The following is a 21,156-nucleotide window of genomic DNA, read 5'->3' on the forward strand; positions in this document are numbered from 1 at the left end:
CCTTGTGGTGATGAGTGGAGTGGAGATTGTATTCTACAGGAGTTGCAAAATTTATCCAGTATCTGCACCTTCTTTGCTTAACTAAATATACATTTGTTTGTTTATTATTTTTTTTGTCTGTGCATTTATTTGTATTTTTATACTTACCTTTTCTTTCTTTCTGCATTTTTTTTTTAAAAAAATCAAGCAAGTTCAATCATTATCATTATTATTTTAGCGTTTATCTTTTTTTTTTTGTCTTCCCCTCTACCGTTTGACGAGCCTTTTTTTTTCGAGAGAGAGAGAGAGTTATCAAGGTAGGACGTTACATCGCCAAGTGACTGGTAGTTTAGTCTGTAAGTTACATTTACCGTTAAAAATTATATTTGTTAGTTTGTTAGTTTGTTTTTTGTTTGTTTTTTCTCGTCTTATATCAGTTGGTGTGTGTGTGTCTGTCTGTCTGTCTGTGCCTTCAGCATCGGTGGAGCAGTAAAATATTTTAAATATAAATATTAATATAAATATTTATTTATTTATATATAGTGAAGCAATTGCAGTCGATGGCTGTAATAACGAATACCTCAAGTCTTAATGGAGGGTTCGTTTCGGGGTCATTTATGTTTCTTAACGATATTTTTTTATACTATTCAACGAGTGACCTTATTTGGGTGGGTTTCATATCAATGTTGATGTTCATTATAATGTTGTGGTTGTCCAACGTTGTGGTGCCGGCTATTCGTATGGACCGTTACTTGGCGAATATTCCACGCGCTCCTGGCGGGCTTCCGGTGTTGGGTCACGCTTTAGAACTTTTGGAAGGTTCTCCGTCTTCTAAAATGGCCTCATGGAGTCTTAGGCCATGGAAGGCAAAGAGAGAAAATACGGTGGCAGTAACCAAAGCAGGAACTAATCGAATCGTGGCATTTACTGTTTTTAGTCAGCGCGTGGTGTACATTAATGAACCAGCTCTCATCAAGCGTGTGCTGCTCAGCAACCAGCGGAATTATACGAAAGATATCGCATCGTCATACAAACACTTCATGTGTCTCCTTGGGAATGGTCTAGTTACAGCTGAGGGGCATAAATGGAGAAAGGGACGACTCATGCTTTCACATTCACTGCGAATTGATATTCTTGAGGATATGCCTGAAATGACTATGAGGGCTGTTGGAAGAATAATGGAGAAATTGCGAACTGTCGGCAGTGGGGTTCCGTTTTTAGACCTTAACGAAGAATTTCGGCACCTGACGTTACAGGTGATTGGAGAGACGGTGTTGTCCCTGAGCGCTGAGGAAACGGATCGCATTTTTCCAACCCTCTATTTGCCAATTGTACACGAGTGTAACCGCCGAGTTTGGGAGCCGTGGCGCGCCTTCATGTTCTTTTCCGATGGCTTTCGAGAGCGGCGCAGGTGTTTGAAGCGACTTAATGCAGTCATCTGCGACATCATTCAGGAGCGCTGGAGGCAACGAAATGAAGGTTCTCAGAAAGATGTCATGTCCCTTTGTTTGTCGCAAGTTGATGCTCTCGATAATAATATGCTCCTCCAGCTTCGAGACGATGTGAAGACGTTACTTCTTGCTGGTCATGAGACATCTGCAGCGTTGCTCACATGGGCCACTTACGAAGTTATATGCCATCCAGAAATACGGGACAAGGTGGTGGAGGAGGCGAAGGCACTTTTTGATCCGGCGCATTGCGACAGAACTATGGAAACACCAGAAGGTGTGTGGGGCATTCCATCCGCATCTGCTGTACGGAGCTCACTGCGCTGGACGCCTGCTGTTCTGCGTGAAACATTGCGTAAACATAGCGTTGTTCCGTTGGTAATGCGGGTGGCTGTCAATAACGATAAGTGGCCTGCTTCTGAAACAGGTCTCGATAAGGATGTTGTTATTCCTGCCGGCTGTTCGGTAGCCGTGGGAATTGAGGGCGTTCATCAGCGGCCTGATATCTGGGAAGATCCTGGATCATTCAATCCAGAACGATTTCTCGATGTCGCCATACCGAATGACACAAATTCACCACCAACTGGTGAAAAGTACGAGAAACGCATCGACCCGTATGCGTTTATTCCTTTCATCAACGGTCCCCGTAACTGCCTCGGGCAGCATCTTTCCATGATGGAAACCCAAGTTGCCCTGGCTTATTTATTTCTCAACTGGGATCTGCAGTTGCATGGCGCCGTCTCTCAAAGTGATACCGAAATCAACAAGGAACTTCAGCAGGAAGTGGGACGGCCGCATAAGTTTCTTATACCGATTGTACCTGGTAATGGTCTAAAGGTGGTGGGCCATCCGCGACCTCGTTATTAACATTTCCATTGAAACCCTTTTGTATGACCCAACCGTTGCGTCCGAGTGGTGGCGATACCGCAATTGAAACGTGCTGCCGGTAAGCAATTTTCAAAGTTCTTTCGAGGAGGAGGAGGGGGGGGTGGAGAAGTGCGAGTACGCTGTATCATTATTAGGTGCTGCTTTTGCACATAAGCAAATAAGTATATATATATATATATATAATATAATATATACATGTACATGTACATATGCGTGTCTATAATTTTGGTTTGGTTGCATGAAGCTTCACATTTTGATGCCTCACGAAGACCACTCGAAGGGTTGCCTCCTTTATTTGTTTCTTGGCATTACGTTGTTTGTGGGAGCAGCAGCGATGCAGCAATTTTCATTGAAGTTACTAACTCTGCTACTTGACGGTACGTACGGTGGTGCTGGGCCCTTTTTTTACCGTTGATTGCGGAGGGGGAGATAAACACAAATAAAATCATGATTTAATTGCGTGCTCTGTTGCACTACCTTTCCTTATTATTATTATTATTATTATTATTTTTTTTCACTACTCAAAAGTAGGTAGGAGGATTATGCTATCAACGCCCTGTCCTTTTAGGGAGAAGAGCGATACATGTAATGTAGTGAAACCCGAGTCGCGAGCGCGCAAATGCGCTGAAGCGGTTAATGGTTCAACACAAGGAGTATCTGGTGATAATTCATGGGGTATGTCGTGGCCATCTCTTTTTCCGCGGAATCCTGAAGGGTTGAAACCGGGTGAACCTTTGATAAAAAATAATAGTCCCTCTTTTTCCAATACTCGAGAGTCCGTAACTCGGCCACGTCGGCCACCCCCTAAACCATATGATAGAGAACATAACTCTGATAGTGAAAAAGGGTGTATTGGACAACAAAAGGCATGTAAAAGTTCTCCCATGCCTCGCCTTCCTGGGTCTTCCTTCTTACAGTATTTAACAAATTCTGCATTGAGGGAAACTGAGGGAGTTGAAGTTGATGAAAGGGGTCCCCAACAACGGCGTAGTGGCAGTGAGGCCGGTACACTTTCCGAAGACAAAACTCTAGTTAGTGATGGAATTAGTTCACCACCTTCTCGCGTTACTTTTCCCGTTAGCATGAAAATGTTTGCGAGAGAAATGGCAAAAAATTACGATAAACTATGCCGCGCCTTGTTAGATGATGATGGTGCTATTTTTGATGACAACGAACGGATAGAAATTGCTGACGTCTTGCGCAACATTGGCGGGACTGTATCGAAGATTTGCATAGCTGCATATGATTCTGAGACAAACTTGGACGCCTACAACACGGTATCGGACGCGGTGGTGTCGAGAGCTCAACTTCATGAAATACGCGTTAAACAACTTACAGAAGAAGTTGAGGTTTGTGTCGACGCGAAGCGTGAGGCGTTGGCTGACGCCGCAAGGCAACTCAGAAATGAGCGGGCGGCACTAAAAAACATTCTCCTGCAATCAAATTGCTGTGCCGATTCAAGTTTAACTTCCCAAATAACTTCCACGGAAGTCGGTCCGTCTGGGAATGAGAGCGATTCCGCTGCAGTGGCTGTTGCTGAGCAGCCAACCAAAATATTTGGGGAGGTTCAAAAAGGCACCAAAACTTCTGGCAGCAGCAATGCGTCTGATCCTTATTTGCCCCCCGTTGTGTATCGTAGTGGTGGTCGTTCAACTCCTGAAAGTTCACTTAATTCGTCAATCGCCTCCAGAGAGTCCCAAACTCAAGACTGCGTTTGCAACTTGATCGCGCAGGTGCCGTTGCATGAACTGGCGAATGAATTGCTACGATCAAGGCGCCAGACACTTTTCATTTCCCAACTCGGCAACCAATGCACTGCAGCCAATGAATTGCGCATGATGCTGATGCAAAAAGAAATGGAAAATTTTATAAGGGTCTGTAGTCTTTTGGAGCAGGATTATCTTTTCAAAAAGGATCGGCTCCTTGGAAGCTGCTTCACGCAGGCGCCTACAACTCCGACCACCCGTAGTTGTGGTGTTCCCATCACCTAACGATGTTTCCCTGCTGTATAATTTTCGTTGCACATCACAGTCTCTGTTGATTTGAAGTAATGTCTTGCGCTGGAGTAGTTAATTTTGTGACACGCACTCCTTCCCACTGGTGGATATTTTTCATTTTTTTTTTCTGTAAAATCGGATCATTTGCTTTGTTTTCATCTCCGCTGACATTTCCCAGTACTCCGCTCCTCTCCTTTTACTTCTCTTTGTATGTGTCTCTATCCCATTTGTGTATAAAGGATTATCAAACATAACCGTTTCAGCTGTGTTTGTTTGTTTGTTTTTTTCGTTTGGTACATGTTTTTACGCTGTTTCACCTGATGAATGAAGCGGTGGTAAGCGTCGGTGGAGTGAGAAAAGTATTGAATACATTGCAAAGAAAGCATCAGTGGCTCATAAATGATGCTCGTCTTTTTTACATTGGTGGCCAGTGGCATGGCACAGTGCAATCGTTGATAGTGGAACACTTGTCACGCTGTCGGGAGCTGAAGCGACCGCTGGTGCAACATGAACATGTGGGAAATGTTCTGCATCCCCTTCGATTAGAGGATGAGTACAGTCGCAAGGAGCGTTTTCTCCAGTCGCTGTTCGATGAAGCGGATTTCAATGTTTCGGCTGATCCCCTTTTTTATTTATTCTCTGGCTCCTGCTGCAACATTGGGGTCCAAGAGCCAGTTGGTAATAATTTTTCGAAAGCTTGCGAACTTCCTCTTACAGTAAATGAGGCGGCTGCGCATGTCAGGCGGCACACCGCACACCAGTCCATGTCGGATCGTTTTCCCTCATCCGTTGAGCCGCATCTGTTGGAAGGCGGTTTATCTGACAAAAGTGCTATCGTGTGTACTCCTGTCGTTTTTTTGCGGGAGTTATTTCACAGCTGCGCGGCAGACGTTGTGGCACTTGACTTCAGTGGGCCTCATGAAATGGGGATGTTTCCACAAAACTCGGTTTCTACCGTAAGCGTACTGCAGGATGTCAGAGATGCGATGACGCTAAGTTCGTATCTTCTTAAACCGTCAGGTGCCTTGTTGTTAAGGTTTCCTCTCTGCATGGTGTCCCGAGAAAAAGGAAGTTTCCTGAGACTCATGAAATGTCTAACCTGGGGCTTTCAGGTATCGAGGCGTTGTGTGGATGGGGAATATATATATTGTTTAGGTTGCAGGAAAGTTGCAGAGTATCCGGCTGCTGTGGAGCACCGACTTCGACCCTCCAGACGTGCAGGTGGTGCAGAGAAGGGTACCGGGAGGCGGAACTTCCGCAATAACGTCAAGCGCTCTTACTTCGCTGCGTTAATGCCCAGTTTCACGAATGCCGCTTTTGTCAAGGAACCAATGGAGGGTTCGGCTCCGCGCGACAGCGGTCCCGCCAGAAACGCCAAAATGGATGAAGAAGTGTTTTTTGGCGTATCTGTTGAGATGATGGAGAAGGGTTTGTACAACCACAAACCTGACGAGTAAACTTAACCCTTGTACTATTTCTCTTCCTTACATCCCTTCGTTATTACACGTAAAACAGCCAGCGTTACATTCCATACTGTGTTTATTATTGTTATTATTATTTTCTTGTTGAAATTCTGTCTAGGATAACCTAACCAGATACACATGTGATCTTCTGTGACAGGACTCATTTTTCCAGCACCAACAACTTCTTTTCCCCCCCTTTTTTTTCTTGATTTCACTGTCACATGAATAGTCGCACCCCTTACGAAAAAAGAAAAGGGGAGATGATGAACCACCAGCGGCCCGAAATGGTGAACCCCGTCGGTACGATGGTCTCCGGCGTGTTAAACATCGCTCTGTTATTTGCCGCGTTTACAGCAGTTTATATTGTTGTCAAATCGAATCATGGTGTTGATCTGTTTAGTATGGCCTGGAACGACTTCCTACGACCCAACTACGATGACGACTTGTAACAGTCGACATGGCTTTGTTTTTTCTTCTTTTCATTCAGTGCCACACAAGTTATGTGTGATGTGGAATGATTATGTGTGTGTGTGTATGCCACAGTACTGTGAGGATATGAGGCGTCACTTAGCCTTTTCATTACACTTCTCCACACACTTTCTTCTTTGCTTGCTTGCGTTTCATCGACATGTTATTTCAATTCATCCGTTTGATATACATCAGTCACATTTATTTTTATTTTTACTTTTCCTCTTCCCTTTGTTTGTGGCGAACTAACATCATTATGTGAGCACGCAAGCAGCTTCGTTATCACCAATATTTTTCTTCCCTTTCGTCTTGTGAATGAGATGCTAACGATGATGAGGGGGTTTCTCTTAGTCCCACTGCTCTTTTACGCCTTCTTTACCACTGGTGGCAGAGCAGTGAATGTGCAACTTCCTCATCAAATTACCTCGCGTATGAGTGGGGAATGGGGTATTGTGGTACAAACTCCATGTCGCCCATTTATTATTGGTGAAACGGTGACCTTCACTGACGGTACCGCTTATATGCAATCCGTAAATGTTAACTTCACAGGAGCCCTCGAAGGAACTGTTGAACATGATGCGAGTGGTCTCAGGGCATTTGCTGCCGGAGCGGATGAGGAGGCGGTGAAACATTACATCATTTGTGGTGAGCGGCTCAATGCGCTTCCAACAGAATACCGTCCAGGTTTTGAAGGAGAAATGCGAATGACGCAGCTGGTGGAATATGTGGGGCACTTCTCGAAACCCGGAAATGCAGCAAGTGAGTGCGGTACAATTCAACCAAGCGTATTTGTTCGTGCAATTGGAAGCGATGCACGAGGCCTGAAAAGTGACAGCTGGAGGGCGAAGCAAACGCTTCAGTACGTCGAACTTGAGTTCGTTGCTAACAGTTTAACGGCTTCGTGTGTACATAAGAAAGACGTCACTGAGGATGAGGGTTCACAAGGCTCAACCAACCGGCGTAATGCAGGAAGGAGGAGGAGGGGACATCGTGTCAGTCGCGGTGTAGGTGCAGGAAATAATCCACAAGGTGCAACAGATCAGAGGGCGTATGAAGGAAGTATTATTATTGGATTAACACGGAGGAAACCACCGGAGAAGGGGTTTTATGAACAGTACAGCATGAGTATCTTTTTTGGTGTTGCCATGTTCGTGTTCCGTATCGTCCAAGCCTTCAAATCTTACCGCAGAGAGTCAAGTGCAGCGAGGTGAAGGAGAGTCATCTCTCCATGCTCTTCTCCCACATCAGCCCACACGTACCGAATTACACAACAACTAAACCGCCAGGATCGTTGGCTTAAGCTCTCCGTAGGTGTGTCAAATGGTTGTCTCTAAAACCTTTGTTTGTCCCATCATCTTAACTTCACGTGTAATCGCCTTGGATACTCTCTACGTTTTGTATTTGTAATTTTCAGGTAGCACTTATTCGTTCCCAATTTTTTTTTCTTTACTGTTTCTCTTCACGCGTTGCCGCTTTCCTGCGTGTTCGAGTTTGTGAAGGAGACACAACCGGCATAGTAAGTGGTGCAACAACTTTTGCCCATTTAATTACAAGCAACTGCACAAGTTGGCTCTATAGGACGTGCAAATGTCGATTTCACCCGCAGAGAACGACTGGTTCTCATTCCTTCTCGATCAGAGTTGGGTTGCATTTGTCATTTTGGGTGTATTTTTAGTCGGTATAAAAATTTATAACATGCGACAGCGAGAAGAAGGACGCAAACTTTTAACTGAAGCGGTGAAGTTAGAGCTTCTTTGCCAACAAATCCGACGCAGTAAAGCCCAGAGTGAGCGGGGAAAAAAGGATGCGTAGGGGAACCACATGTTACGGTGAGGCAGAAAATAGTGGTAGCGGCGATGATGGGAATTGGGCGAGGGGGAAACAAGTGCAATTACAAAAAAAAAAAAAGGAAAGATGAGACGATGACAAAAGTAAAGAACGGGTTTTGTGTTTTGTCATTTTTGTAAGCTCAAATGCTTATTCCGCACATCTATACATAATCTTTGTTACTGCTGTTGGTGCTATTGTTGTTGTTGTTGTTGAAACCCGTCAGTGTTTCCGAACATGCGATTGCCCATTATCGTACAATTTATTACATTTCACCATCTACTGGCCTTCTTTTTTTTTTTTTATTTGTAAACCCCTCCTCCTCCTCCTCCTCCTCTCTTCACCATCCTAAAAACAGAGGGAACCAAAGGGGTTTGTCGGGGAAAAGTTAAGGAAAAGGAAACTGTTAAAGCGGAAAAGAAAATATTTATGTCACTAGCGGGTTCCGAGAGGGCTCATCTCTGTGTTCACGGCCTTACGGAAAATGACGAACAAGACGCACTTCGGCATTTACTCTCTGCTACCGGTTCATCTCAGTTAACTGATATTAGTGACGAAGTGGTTGTGAAGGGTGCTGCCAAAAGGAAAAACCAAGCGGCAACGCAATGTGCAAATTCTAGCGAATCTATAAAAGACAAAAAGACTCAACGTTCTTCGGAAGTTCAGCAGCAGAAACCCGACGGTGGAACGGTGGGACGTGTGAAAAAATCAAGTGACGTTCCCGTAAAACGAACAGCCTCAAAAGTAGTGCCGGTGCCGAAAGAAGTTGAGGCGGAGTCCGTGGCGTTTCAAGCAGATAGTGTAAGCCATGAAGCCGAATCACTTCCTCCCATAGCAGAACTTGTGCACAAGAAGTTGATTCGGCCCTTAACAGAAGTTTTGTGCATTAACTCGTTGACGCGCATACAAAAACTTAGTTGGATGCCCATGGTTGATAAAACACGTGATGTTCTCGTCAGAAGCGAGACGGGAAGCGGTAAAACTTTAGCGTATGCGCTTCCTCTGCTTCATCAATTGCTCTGCGATTGCGACACCCGGCCACTGAAGCGTGACGTCGGTTCTGTCATTATTGTTTTGTGTCCAGTTCGAGAGTTGGTAGTACAGGTGTCGGATGTACTCACTATTCTTACGCGTTGTGCCCTCTTCCTTACGGTAGGCGGGATTCATGGAGGTGAGAATAGGCACAAGGAAAAGGCGAGACTACGAAAAGGAATAACAATTTTGGCAACGACGCCTGGAAGGCTTTTGGATCATCTCAAGGCCACATCATCCTTTCGAGTAGAGGAGTTGCAAACTATTGTGTTGGATGAGGCTGATCGGTTACTCGATATGGGGTTCGAAAAGACTATTCGTGAGGTTATGGATTTGTTAGTAGCGAAGAAACGGGACGCACACCAAACAGGCGGCGGGGACGCGCAATCCTCGTTTAAACGAGTTCTCGTTTCGGCCACCATAACGGCGGCTGTTGAACGACTCTCTCATTTTGCGCTACGGGATAATATTGTTCGCGTTGGTGAGACGGAGGACACTTTTTCTATTCCTTCATCGTTGCGGCAACACTATGTATTGGTACCAACAAAGCACCGCCTGGCAACACTCATAAGCTTTCTTCGGTCGCAGTTGGACGCTGGAGCTCAAAGACTTATCGTTTTTGTTTCAACTGCAGACAGTGCTGAATTTCATTATTATTTGTTGTCCAGATTGAAGTCACCTTTTCGTGGCAAGACAAACAGTGGCAGAAGCGCTGGCGCACCTCAAAAAAACTCAAATCGCTACAGCTTAAAAAAGCGTATTGGGGAAGCCAATAGGCACATTCACGAGGGTCGAGATGAGGACGTTGTCACTTTTGATGATGACTCGGATGATGAGGATCCGACTGAAGTAAATGAATTATCCGAAAAAAATGCTGTTCTTGACGTTAACATATTTAAACTGCACGGTAATATGTCACAAGTTGATCGAGCCTCTGTTTTCCATGCCTTCAAACATATGGACAGCAGCGTTCAACCTTCCAAAAAGGGAATTCTCTTTTGCACAGACGTTGCCGCGCGGGGGCTTGACATGCCTAATGTTGATTGGATTGTGCATTATGATCCTCCTACTGATGCGCCGTGTTACATTCATCGCATTGGCCGCACAGCACGTATTGGTAACACGGGGGATTCCATGTTATTTCTCATGCCACACGAGGAGGGGTATGCATCTTATTTGAGTAACTTTTTGGCAAAGGAAACTAAATTAGGTTCCATGGCGAAAGGTGCCAATGCCGAATCGGGAATCATAGAGGAAAGGAAATATGAGTCATTCCTCTTTTATTTAACTAAATTGGATCCCAAAGCCAATCACATGTGGGCTCAGAGCACTGCAACTTTGGAGCGCGCCATATGCCGACTAGTTATGAAGCGGCATTCAAACGAAGAAAATGTGAATGATGAAAGCACCGGCAGAACTGATGACATCACCAGACTTGCATTATTCGCCTATCAGTCATACATAAGAGCATACGCCGGTCATTCCAGGGAACTTAAGCGTCTTTTCTTCAATTCCGATGCCCTTCATTTGGGTCATGTCGCTCAAAACTTTGGTATTGACAAAAGACCCAGCGAAGTTCGCTCACAGTTGCAAGGACTCATTAAGGAAGATAGAAAAGTGGCAAGAGAAACAACATCAGTTGTGTTGGATGATGGCAGTGAGCGGCCTCGAAAAGTGCTACGCACGGAGGTGCCACATGATGACCGCTATAGGAGCACAGTGGTTCAGAAGCAACGCAAAGTTACGAGGGATTGGTATGAAAACAAAAAGAAACTGGAGGGTCCAACATATAAACACCAGCAATTTACTGAATTCGATGCCTAAATCATGGGAAATGATGATGAGGAGAAACATCTTCTTTCTGTAACCGTTTAAATGGAAGTGACGAGTCGAATATAAAGAAAAGGCGCCGTTGGCGGTAAACCGATGTGCATACTGGTTGGGCACATTTGTTTTTCCACGGTTCCGTAACTTCCCCACCTAATCGCTTGAACATGAGTAAATGCTATCGGTAGCATGATTATTGTCGCACAATAACCCTCCATACACACACACACACGCACACACTTTTTTTTGTTGTTTGTGACGTCTCTTCGCTTTCTTTTCTTTTTTTACAATTGTCACGCAAAACAACTACCAACAACAACAACAACTGGTAGGAAGAGAGAAACAGTCCGTATCGCCATGACCACTTTTAGGGATTTCAACTTAGTGGACATTATGTCTTTTAACTTTGTCAACATGGACCAGTTAACTGAAACATATAATTCCTCTTTTTATGGAGAATATGTAACGCATTGGCCCGAGTATCAACGCATTTGCATTCATCCGACTACAGGTGTTACGATGGCTTATACACTCGGAAAAGCTGAAGGTGAAGCTGAAGATTTCCATGGACACGTATCAGCAGTTACGGTAGCGCCAACCTTCCGACGACTTGGGTTGGGTGTAACACTCATGAAAGAACTTGAGGCAACCACTGAATATATTCACAATGCGTATTTTGTAGATCTTTTTGTAAGACAAAGTAATAAAGTTGCACAAGATATGTATCGAGGACTTGGATATGTGGTGTATAGACGCGTATTGGATTATTATCACGGCAGTGGCTCAAAAGGTCCTTTTAAGGAAAATGAAGATGCACTTGACATGCGAAAGGCAATGCCCAGAGATAAGGAAAGGACGAAAAGTAGTGTCATTCCCCTTTCCACACCGGTGCGTCCTGATGAATTGGAGTGGAATTAAAAAAGAAATTAAATATTGGCCATGTGAAGTTTCCTCTTCGTTTTTTTTTTGATTCAGGTTCATTCACGCAGTTATGATGTGTTAGTTGATGTTTGTTTGGGTTTGGGTGTGTGTTGGGCCAATGAATTGGTGTCAACGGGGTTTTATCCAGTTGTTCGCTTGCAGTAAATTCGGTGAAAAGATGATGATTGTTAAGATGAGTTGCGCGATTTTTTATTTTTTTCTCATAGGAAGTTGCGTTAACTTGGGGGGTAAAAACAAAAAGTAGCGTTTGTAACATTGGGGTTCCGAGGGGAATGTTACGTGTGCATCCGCTTGAGGTACGCTGACTAAAATTAAGCTGATATTCAGTTGGATTGTTGTTTTTTCACTTCATGTTTATCAGCGGGAAAATGAACACTGTGATTGGTGATATTAACCTTCAACAGTTAAGTTATCTAAGCAGCCCTTTTTAGAAGATGTTTTTCTTTATGTTCCTACGCACCATATTTGGTGTGAGTTGTGCCATTTTAATATTTTTTCCCTCTCTCTCTCTCTTTTTATAAACTAAAAACAAACTGAAACCTCAGGTACATAAATAACACACATTTATTTGTTTTGGTTTCTGGGCTATTGATATCATCATGCCTTTACTCACTTGAATTCTCCCTTGCAGGCTAAGTAAGAAAGAAAGGAATAAAAAGACAAATGGTGTTAATGGCGTTGGTTATGTCGTTTGTTTTGACCTGTGAATTATAACTCCATTAATTAACGTTAAGGACGAAAGAAACGGAGTTTACAATACCGAATACTCCCCGGTTGAGAAACTTTTCGCATTGAAACCACCTGAGCGTTACGCCAATGGTGTTTGATTTGTTGTTATCGGAAGTGCCCGAGTTCCTCATGGGGCGAGAGGGTTAATAAAATATATACGAAGCAGTCAATTTCAAAGGAGAAAGGGGGGAAAAGAAAAAGGCAGTTGAAGGAACTTTAAATTGCATACATAACTCTCCATCAAATTACATGCGGAGTTTAAATGATTACGTTGGAGGTGTGGCGAATTCCTCATGATGTTACGAGTGGTGAATACCTCCACACAATAACCTCAACTCATTCGGTTGAATTTAACTTTATTACAGTTCAACACAGTTAACTTAAATTTTGCATGGGACGTTTATAAATACTCTCATCACTGCAGGCGTTGTGCTCACGTTGGCGATTATTTGAACCTTTTCGAAAACTATTCATGAGGAACCATTACGAGTTTGTTGAATGCACAAATATCCGTTTTTATACGTCAGGAGGAAATATCTCACGAATTTATACCACAAGATGTGACGTTTCAGCACAATTCCCATCGCTTTTGGTAGCGGCATCTGTGAGTTATGTTGAGAAATTTATTTAATAGTAATGTTTTTCCGTTGCAAAGTGACTCGCAGCGGCCAATTTTATGTTATGATTTCCCTGAATTAACAAAAAAAAAAGAGGAAAAAGAGGGGCATTGTTGAAAGCTTACGTTGAGTCGACATCAGTTAATGTCACTGCACCTTGACAGTTAAACGTTTGTAATTTCGTGCGAATCATCTTTTATGTTGTAAATTCTTTCCTGTTTGATGCATGGGCTCAAGGATTTTATCACTGAACCTCCCCGTTATGCTTGCGTTACTGAATGGAGGGAGCAATTGTTTCATGTTTGCGGAACTCCCAAGCACTGAGCAGAACTGAATCCAGAAAGCGAAGTTGTGCCCTTTCAGGTGGAAATGTGGAGGAATGCAATAAAAACAATTTTTAAAAAATGTCACCACAAAGTTATATATTTTCAGCACATGATTTAATTCAGTGCGTTGTTTTGCCTTTGAAATAAAACTAGCGCTATTGGAGGTTGACAATTTGGTCGGTGGAAAACCAATGTAATTATTATGATTATTATTATGGACAAGGTTGGGAAAATTTGCATTAAAATTCTTTTTTTCTTTTAAGCAGCCCAAGTGCAAATAGAAATGGTAGAAATGAATGCGTCGGATGTGAATGCAACTAAAATGAAACATCTCAACGGCTCGGATGCGAAAAGATGTTCGTGAAGGAAGAAGAGTGAAATATGTTTAAAATTTTTTTTGTTTTCTTCTGGTGGTGAAGTTTTATGTGAGGATTTCCGCCTGGGGATAATTATCGCAGGACGAAATTCTTCACTATTATTTATTTCAACTAAAGTCTCGTTTTGAGTGGGACCACTTCGTCCTGCTCACGTTGGCATCTCAATTATGAAACTGCGACGACTTTGCTGATAAATAATTTTTAGGGTTCATCACTTGAGTTCATGTCGAGGCATCCCGATGCATGTGTGGGCGCATTCATACGCAGAGCTCAGTGTAAATATGAGTAACTTCCCGTTTCTGAAGAGGTTAATTTCATCGGATATGCACTCGAGTGGCAAGGCGGCGTTTTGCGACCCTCAGGAGAAGCACATTTAATTTCTTTCATGAATAAAAATTAAAAGGAAAACAATTACTGAGGTATTAATTTGTTTAGATTTTTAAGTTATTTTTTCTACATACATATTCTTCAAGCATTAGAGGGCTGTTGATTTTATTTGAATGTTATGTTTTTGTGGTTAGAGCTCCAACTGTGTTCAACAGCGCTGAAGGACGTAACACTATTGCGCCTCTCCATTTTCCCAAAGGATTCTCATTGTAAATACCGTAAGATTGGAGTTGTCAAGCGGGTGCAAATGGATGGGATTTCAACTTAAACAAATACCGTTTGGAACTCTCATATTCTGTGGAATTGCTGGAATGACACAGGTGTGGGCGTGTCTCTTTAATATAGAGGGAGTTGTTGAGGAGGCATCTTTGGATAAAAATTGAGTTGCTTTGCACTGAAAATAATCTTTTTCAGTATTTGCCTTTTTTCTTATAAGGTAATACATCATAAAGCGATGTCAATTTTTGTGGTTCGGTGCGTGCTAGTTTTGTTTGTCTTGACATTTTGTTTGGTGCACGCTTGTGCTTACCAACAACGATTTGTGACGGCGGAGTTGGTGGATTGCCCAGACCTTCGTGATGGCGCTGCACTTTTGACTTCCGAGGGAAAGCAGAAACTAGCTCAGTATGCACAACAGCGGTGCACGCAGTTGCCTAAGGAAAAGCTACACGTTTCTCGACCGGGAAACTGCACCGTCTGCGTCGGCGGCTTACTCTGTCCGTGGTATGCCACTTGCAACCGGGCCCTCCTTGGCGCTTATTTCGGACTAAATGTCGCAAATCCGGAGGGTTCAGAAGTGAAAGAAAATGGGGACCCGAATCCGGAGCCGAGGGTTCCATCAGGTCCAGAGACTCGAGACAACATTGTTGACAGTCCCGACTCGACCCCATCACCACCAGGAGAGAAAAAACGAATTGACAGTCCAGCGGGAAAACGTGATGATTCGACAGAAAATAAACCCAACCAAAAGGTTTCGCAAAGTGATGGTAATTCCGCACCCGCAAAACAAGTTGCAGGTTCCAATAAGGAAGTGAACACTTCAACTGAATCTGAGGGTCCATCCCGGCCCGCTGAGCAACAGGAGAGTATTTCTGAACAGCCACTACGATCAATTTACAACACAATATATTCAGTATTGTTATTCTCCCTGTAGGTGCATGAGGCGTCATTTGGTCCCTCCATCCGCAATCAATATATGCTTTTCGACAACGTTAATATTATGCCTTTTTCACTTATGTGAATTAGTCCACCCTTGATTATGTGTGCGAATATATCCCCGCAGTATCCGTGGCACCTGCACTTTCAACGGGCTTCTAATTCCTACAGTATGTTATTTCCTAATAATGGTATAACCGTTTTCAAATCGTTACGGGGCGGTGAATTATATGAACCATGGGGGTGAATGTTCGGTAGGATATTTTGAACGAGCTTTAAACACGCCATTTGCCCCGAATGGCGTTTTACGATGATATTCAACATTCGACCTGAGTCAGTAGTGAATAGATTTTAATATTTGCGAAACGTACAGCGGTACGCAAGTTTACTAGAGAAGTTGGGAATGACTATATGTTGTTGCTGCTTTGTTGTTTCTCAATCTCAAAAGTGGGAGAGGGCAGTTATACCACTCCACCACCAGGTTTATTTTCAACTTGCATTTGCTCCTGGTTTGATTTTTTTTCCTTTTGCTTTAATAAAGAAAGTGATAGCTGTGACTCGCTATTTCGTTTCATATTCCCGTGATGTTGCGTTATGACTGCCATTTACGCTATTTCACAACTTCGGTTATTTGCTCTCTCCATAAATTCTCACGCATAAAACAAGTAGAAAAGGCGTTAGCATCGGCTGTCGTTTGTAGAGGTTGGAGGCATTATTCCATTACTACTGTTTAAAGTTTTTCGTATTTTAACAAAGAGGTGAAGTTTAGCTGCCGGTAAAATTCGGCTGCGTGCGGTGGGCACTTGTAAATGGCGTCTTTGGAAATGAACGGAATTGGGCGGAACTTATTCAGCACCATCATTAATTGATTTTGAGCATAAACGGTAAGGAGTTTATTCGCCCGTAGGACATTATGCAACGGACGATGGGAAAAACATTTGGATTTTATTCTCCGCCCATTGCTGTGGGAGGCAGCGCTCCGTATAGTTCATGGAAATGAGTGCTGTGACGAATTGAGCGATATTGGATTGTTGAGATTCACTTGCAACCGAATGAGTGAGTTGTAGCCGAACAAATAAAACTAAAAAAAAAAAAAAGAAGTAACGCCTCCCGTTAAAGCATGGCGGACTATCGGTCTTCATCACGCACTGCATTATAACTTAACCCGACGCCACTGCCTGGTGGATTTTTGTGCGCAATGGCGGAGTGGCGGCAAGTGACCGTTAAGAAAGCGGCCAAATGCCTCTCCCCGAACGAGTGAGGGCTGGTGGCGAGTTTGGCTTCTCCCCATTTCTCGGAAATACTCCGGAAAAAATGTGAATTGAAACCAATTTAAATTATCCCTTGTGGTCGCGTCAAGTGAGTGTTTCAACACGCGCTCGCTGCGAAAACTCCCTTTTTTCCTTCTTTAAGTCCCTCCAACAGAGGAGAAGCTAAAGAGGGTAAAATAACATATGACACCCTCCGTGCAGCCATTTCAATACGGTGGAGTCCCTACGTGCAAAGTTTCGCGTTCCTGAGGTGTTGATCCATCAGAACTTTGATGGTTGAAAATGTCATCCAAAACCACTCTTTGCGGCAAAACAAAAAAGGTGTCGTGATGCCTCCCTCCGAATTGTCATGACTTTACCCAACACCGTAATGCCTGTGATTTCTTATAACACCCATTGAACCTCCTCGCCTCCAATTTAAACACCCGCTGCTGATCTCAAAGTAACGTATCTGAAATTTGCGTGTTCGTCATGTCTGGCGACTAAAATTCGTGGCCTCATTGAGGCTTGAAATGTCTAGTTTAATTCCTCCATACTCTCAAGGTGGCTAATGTTAGTTGATTGAGAGCAACTACTAATATCAGGCTACGCCGCGTCCTTCGAGGCGTTGGCGCGGCATATTGATGACAAAGCCAAAATTCGAAGGCGCAGAAGCATTCCAATTGAATCGATATTGTTTAGTACGCCTGCGCAGCGGGGGAAGGTTCAGTTCTGCCACCCCGGTGCACGCACATATCTCCCACATAAGGCTGACTTCGAGAGATTTGGGTTTTTAGACTCAATAACCTCAATAAAGGAAGGAGTTTTCTTGATTCAGCGCACGTGGACCCTTTCTTCCACTCGAGAGGCCCTAACTCCCGTGGGAACTCGTTGGAACGTGTTTCCCTGGCAACATTGTTGTCGGTGCTGGTATCGTTTGTGTAAGATTTTTTAAAAAAGTAAAGTCAGTTCCTCCTGCGGAGCCGTATTAAACAGTTCACTCGGCGCTTCCGGTTTTAAACTTTTCCAACTGCCTGAAGACAACCAGCTGTCATGGGTCGCCTGCCCTTGCTTTCGTGATGAGCTCAACCTTCTCAAAGAGGTGAGCTCACGAAGTTCCATCGGTGCGTCTCGGGCTTAAGTTTTCCGTATTGCTTGCGGTGAGTTCCGCAATTGCAATTACATGTGATTTGCTTTCGCGACCACACTCAGCTAAAGTGTGCGTCACATCTTGCTTCTGATACCCGATCCCATCTGCATTCCCCGCTTTATTTCCCGCTGTGGTGCTGGTGCCGATTCGATTGTGCCGTTATTTCGTCAGCAACGCCTTTTCGTGTACGGTACGAGGTTCACGTGTATGTTCTTTCCTCCCTTCATGATAATAAAAACATTATTTACGCTAACTGCAGTAAGGAAGTAGTATGCTCATTGATTCCACCAACCTGGCAAGATACGTCAATTTCAATCCTTCCGTTTTTGGCTCTAAGCTTTCGGGGTTTGTGGGTGAAGATTAAATGCCCCCGCGCATCACCAATGACTGCGACGACGTGGGAGTAAAACGGATGCAGCTTCACCATGAAGTCGACGATTTCGAATTCCGGACTGCATAGTTCCCCCGTCCATTGGGCGTCGAAACGAGGTTTGTTCCATTGACATCTCAAGCAGTCGACTGCACCGCCAACATGCGGCATGTGAACCCTCATCATTAGAAAAACAAAACTTTGCGTGTATTGAGTATCAGTTGATGATCAACACTTCGGGTTGGGCCCCTTCTAATTCATGCCGTAAGTTCCATAACTTGAACCAAAAGATGCGTAGCCAGTGCGACGGGTGCTATTCCTTCGCTGCTTATTCAAACTCTAGGTTTACTTTTCATACATTAATGAACATTGAAAAGGTAAAAAAAAATGGGTTTGCATGGTTTGAAGGCTCGATATGGACCACAAAAACTCCTTGAAAGGTTCCACGGTTTGGTTTTTGTGAGTGTGGAGCACGAACGAAAGTTAGGAGAATGGAGCAGTATATTTAAGTGCCATCCCATATTCTTTCCTCACCCCACTTTCCCGTTTTCAGGACACAGAGTAAAAAAATTTTCGTAAGAATGAAGTTGAGTAAAAAAAAAAGATATAACCTACCAATATGTTCGGCTATTCTCCACACTGAATGGCATTTCTTTCCACACGTTCTTGTGGGATGTATAACCAGTGGAAGGCGTCAGGTATTGTGGAGTGAAAGCACCGCCATAAAATATGAGAAAATAATTTGTTAGTGGAGGGGGGCTTGGGTAATAAAATCTTATGAAAATAAACAGAAACACCTCTCCGTTTACACGGGTGATATCCATATCGTGAAGAACGGTGGGCATGTGTCTGTGAAGGGACCGGAAAAAATAATAATAATAGTAATAATAATAACAATAAATAAACTTTAAAAAATAACAAACAAAGGGGGAAATTAGCCAAAGAATAACTTTTTGGAGGTCGCGCGCACGTCCCTTGTGGCCCGACTTTTCTTGAAACCCGGACTACAAGTCCCAACCTTTCTTTTAGTTGCGCTTCCCCTTGCCTCACTTCGCCTTTGACCACGTCACCTCACGGCTTTTTTTTTTGCTTTCACGTATGTTCGGTCGTGCCAAACACACTCTTTCTTTTTTTATTCGGTTACCACAAGTTTATATTCGCTAGCAAGCACCACTTGTGTACTTGCTTGCAATTTTTCTCCTTTACGAATACGGCTCCAAAAGCCCAATGAGGTTCCCATGAAGGGCGGTGCTATTGAGGAAGTCCCTCCTTGACGGCAAGCGCAAGCATGGAGCCGGAGAAAAGACCGCACAGAATCGCAATGACGGCACAATTGGCAGCAAGAGAGCGTTCACCAGCTGCTGTCAGTGAACCGGTGCGTGGCGTGTGTATTAGCGCCATCCCGCCAAAATATCCGTACGTGAGGCCCCAAAGAAATGAAAGAATGTAAGGGAGAAGAGTGCCACCAATGATACCGCGCACACAGAAAACAAGAGGAATTATAAGAAAGACACGTGCAAATGTCCCAACCACAACATAACGTGGTGAAGGCTGCAGCCGCTTGAACTGAAGGAGGAGGCGCGATAGGAAGTCGCCGAAATGAAACATCGCCGCAGTAATAGTCATATACCAACCGTTTGGCACATCGGTTTTGACGGCGAAGAATACACCAGGGTAGACGAGAAATGTGGTGGAGAAGGCGAGGAAACCCGCCGCCAGCATGGGCCAGACGCGCTTCAGCACCACAGATACCTTCGCCTTCAGCATTTGCTGCGAGTTTGTAATGTCTTCCACTTGGTCCGTGTCCTTCATCGTGTCGGGGTCCACGGTGACCGTCATCACGTTCCCTTTCGTGGTGTTATTATCAATCGCCACGGGGTCTTCATCTTGTTCTGCTGGACCATTTGATGTGTCACTTTCTTTGTTTTCACAAGCATTGGTCCTTTCCCTTGCGGCGTACCGAAACTCTGCTGCATACTTCATGGCGTATGGGTTCTTCCTCAGAAGCACCAAGAGGATGCAGGAAACCACTTCAAGAAGGACAACCAAGCCAAAGAAAATTCGGGACTGTGTCAACATGCTTTCGTAGTTGCTCTCCATAGATGCTTTTATTACGATAGAGAAGAACGATGTGATGACACCACAAACTGCGACACCCCACACAACGGCGCTGAAAAATTTTGTAGGGAACGGGCTAATAAGGGCACCGTTTCCGGTGTCACAAAGTGTTGCCGCAACACCATTGATCACACCGACGAGCATAATCGTTACCTTGGCGCCGGTTTCTGTTGTTTTTATTATGGTGACCATTATCACGACGAAAACTGCCAAAATTGAGAGGATGAGACCGGCACCGAGTCGAACAGCCAGAGGGATCCGCCTTCCAAGATTTGTCAGCATGAATAAAGTCAGAAGGAACTCCACAAGGAACGTCGTGGCATTGTAGTATGTGAAGACGTTATTCCAAAACCTTTGATCCTCCGCCTCTGCATTGGGATCCCCCTGTGCGTACTTGTAGTACTCGATAAAGAAGAATGGAATCGAAAATATGGAAGTTGTCACCACCACCGCCGACATTCCGAAGAATATAAAGGTGATGTAGACTGTAAACTCAGAAACCGATTCGAACCCGAGCATCATTCTCACTTTTATGACTGCCTTAAACCGATGGTTAGTCCCCTGATACCGCACTTACAGTAAAGTGTAAAGAAAAAAGACGGAAATTTTGAAGTTAAAACGGGACTGGAAAGTTCTGTGACGAAAACAAAGATTGCGCACGTGAGTGAACTGCCGTCCTTGTACGTTACCAAAAAGAACACCGACCTTCAGCGTGTAGGGTCGGGAATCAAAAGAAAAGCGAGGGTGAACCAGTGGTACCCATCTTCCCCATTTTTAGCTTCCGAAGTATGGGGGATTAATTCAAT

General features: G+C 44.0%; 8 protein-coding genes and 1 pseudogene across 9 annotated transcripts; 8 read left to right on the forward strand and 1 right to left on the reverse strand.

Annotated features, from left to right (window-relative positions):
* Positions 1–539: 539 nt before the first annotated feature.
* On the forward strand, positions 540–2,294 carry TEOVI_000768900 (cytochrome P450, putative; the record flags this gene model as incomplete). Its single annotated transcript, XM_067223485.1, has 1 exon — positions 540–2,294. One exon carries the CDS (start codon positions 540–542, stop codon positions 2,292–2,294), a length of 1,755 nt encoding a protein of 584 aa, XP_067079586.1.
* Positions 2,295–2,857: 563 nt separating this feature from the next.
* Positions 2,858–4,306, forward strand: TEOVI_000769000 (uncharacterized protein; the record flags this gene model as incomplete). The annotated part of the gene is made up of 1 exon (XM_067223486.1): positions 2,858–4,306. The coding sequence occupies one exon, from the start codon at positions 2,858–2,860 to the stop codon at positions 4,304–4,306; it is 1,449 nt and encodes a 482-aa protein (XP_067079587.1).
* Positions 4,307–4,632: 326 nt separating this feature from the next.
* On the forward strand, positions 4,633–5,769 carry TEOVI_000769100 (uncharacterized protein; the record flags this gene model as incomplete). Its single annotated transcript, XM_067223487.1, has 1 exon — positions 4,633–5,769. One exon carries the CDS (start codon positions 4,633–4,635, stop codon positions 5,767–5,769), a length of 1,137 nt encoding a protein of 378 aa, XP_067079588.1.
* A 794-nt stretch (positions 5,770–6,563) lies between these two features.
* Positions 6,564–7,454, forward strand: TEOVI_000769200:pseudogene (annotated as a pseudogene). The gene has a single exon. A coding segment is annotated over exon 1 (891 nt).
* Positions 7,455–7,830: 376 nt separating this feature from the next.
* TEOVI_000769300 (uncharacterized protein) lies at positions 7,831–8,055 on the forward strand (the record flags this gene model as incomplete). The annotated part of the gene is made up of 1 exon (XM_067223488.1): positions 7,831–8,055. The coding sequence occupies one exon, from the start codon at positions 7,831–7,833 to the stop codon at positions 8,053–8,055; it is 225 nt and encodes a 74-aa protein (XP_067079589.1).
* Positions 8,056–8,499: 444 nt separating this feature from the next.
* Positions 8,500–10,926, forward strand: TEOVI_000769400 (ATP-dependent DEAD/H RNA helicase, putative; the record flags this gene model as incomplete). Its single annotated transcript, XM_067223489.1, has 1 exon — positions 8,500–10,926. The coding sequence occupies one exon, from the start codon at positions 8,500–8,502 to the stop codon at positions 10,924–10,926; it is 2,427 nt and encodes an 808-aa protein (XP_067079590.1).
* Positions 10,927–11,286: 360 nt separating this feature from the next.
* On the forward strand, positions 11,287–11,847 carry TEOVI_000769500 (N-acetyltransferase complex ARD1 subunit, putative; the record flags this gene model as incomplete). Its single annotated transcript, XM_067223490.1, has 1 exon — positions 11,287–11,847. One exon carries the CDS (start codon positions 11,287–11,289, stop codon positions 11,845–11,847), a length of 561 nt encoding a protein of 186 aa, XP_067079591.1.
* Positions 11,848–14,761: 2,914 nt separating this feature from the next.
* Positions 14,762–15,460, forward strand: TEOVI_000769600 (uncharacterized protein; the record flags this gene model as incomplete). The annotated part of the gene is made up of 1 exon (XM_067223491.1): positions 14,762–15,460. One exon carries the CDS (start codon positions 14,762–14,764, stop codon positions 15,458–15,460), a length of 699 nt encoding a protein of 232 aa, XP_067079592.1.
* A 4,023-nt stretch (positions 15,461–19,483) lies between these two features.
* Positions 19,484–20,872, reverse strand: TEOVI_000769700 (adenosine transporter 1; the record flags this gene model as incomplete). Its single annotated transcript, XM_067223492.1, has 1 exon — positions 19,484–20,872. One exon carries the CDS (start codon positions 20,870–20,872, stop codon positions 19,484–19,486), a length of 1,389 nt encoding a protein of 462 aa, XP_067079593.1.
* Positions 20,873–21,156: the final 284 nt, after the last annotated feature.

The sequence above is a fragment of the Trypanosoma equiperdum genome (assembly GCF_001457755.1).
Source record: "Trypanosoma equiperdum strain OVI genome assembly, contig: ctg_1884, whole genome shotgun sequence".
Taxonomy (NCBI): Eukaryota; Euglenozoa; class Kinetoplastea; order Trypanosomatida; family Trypanosomatidae; genus Trypanosoma; species Trypanosoma equiperdum.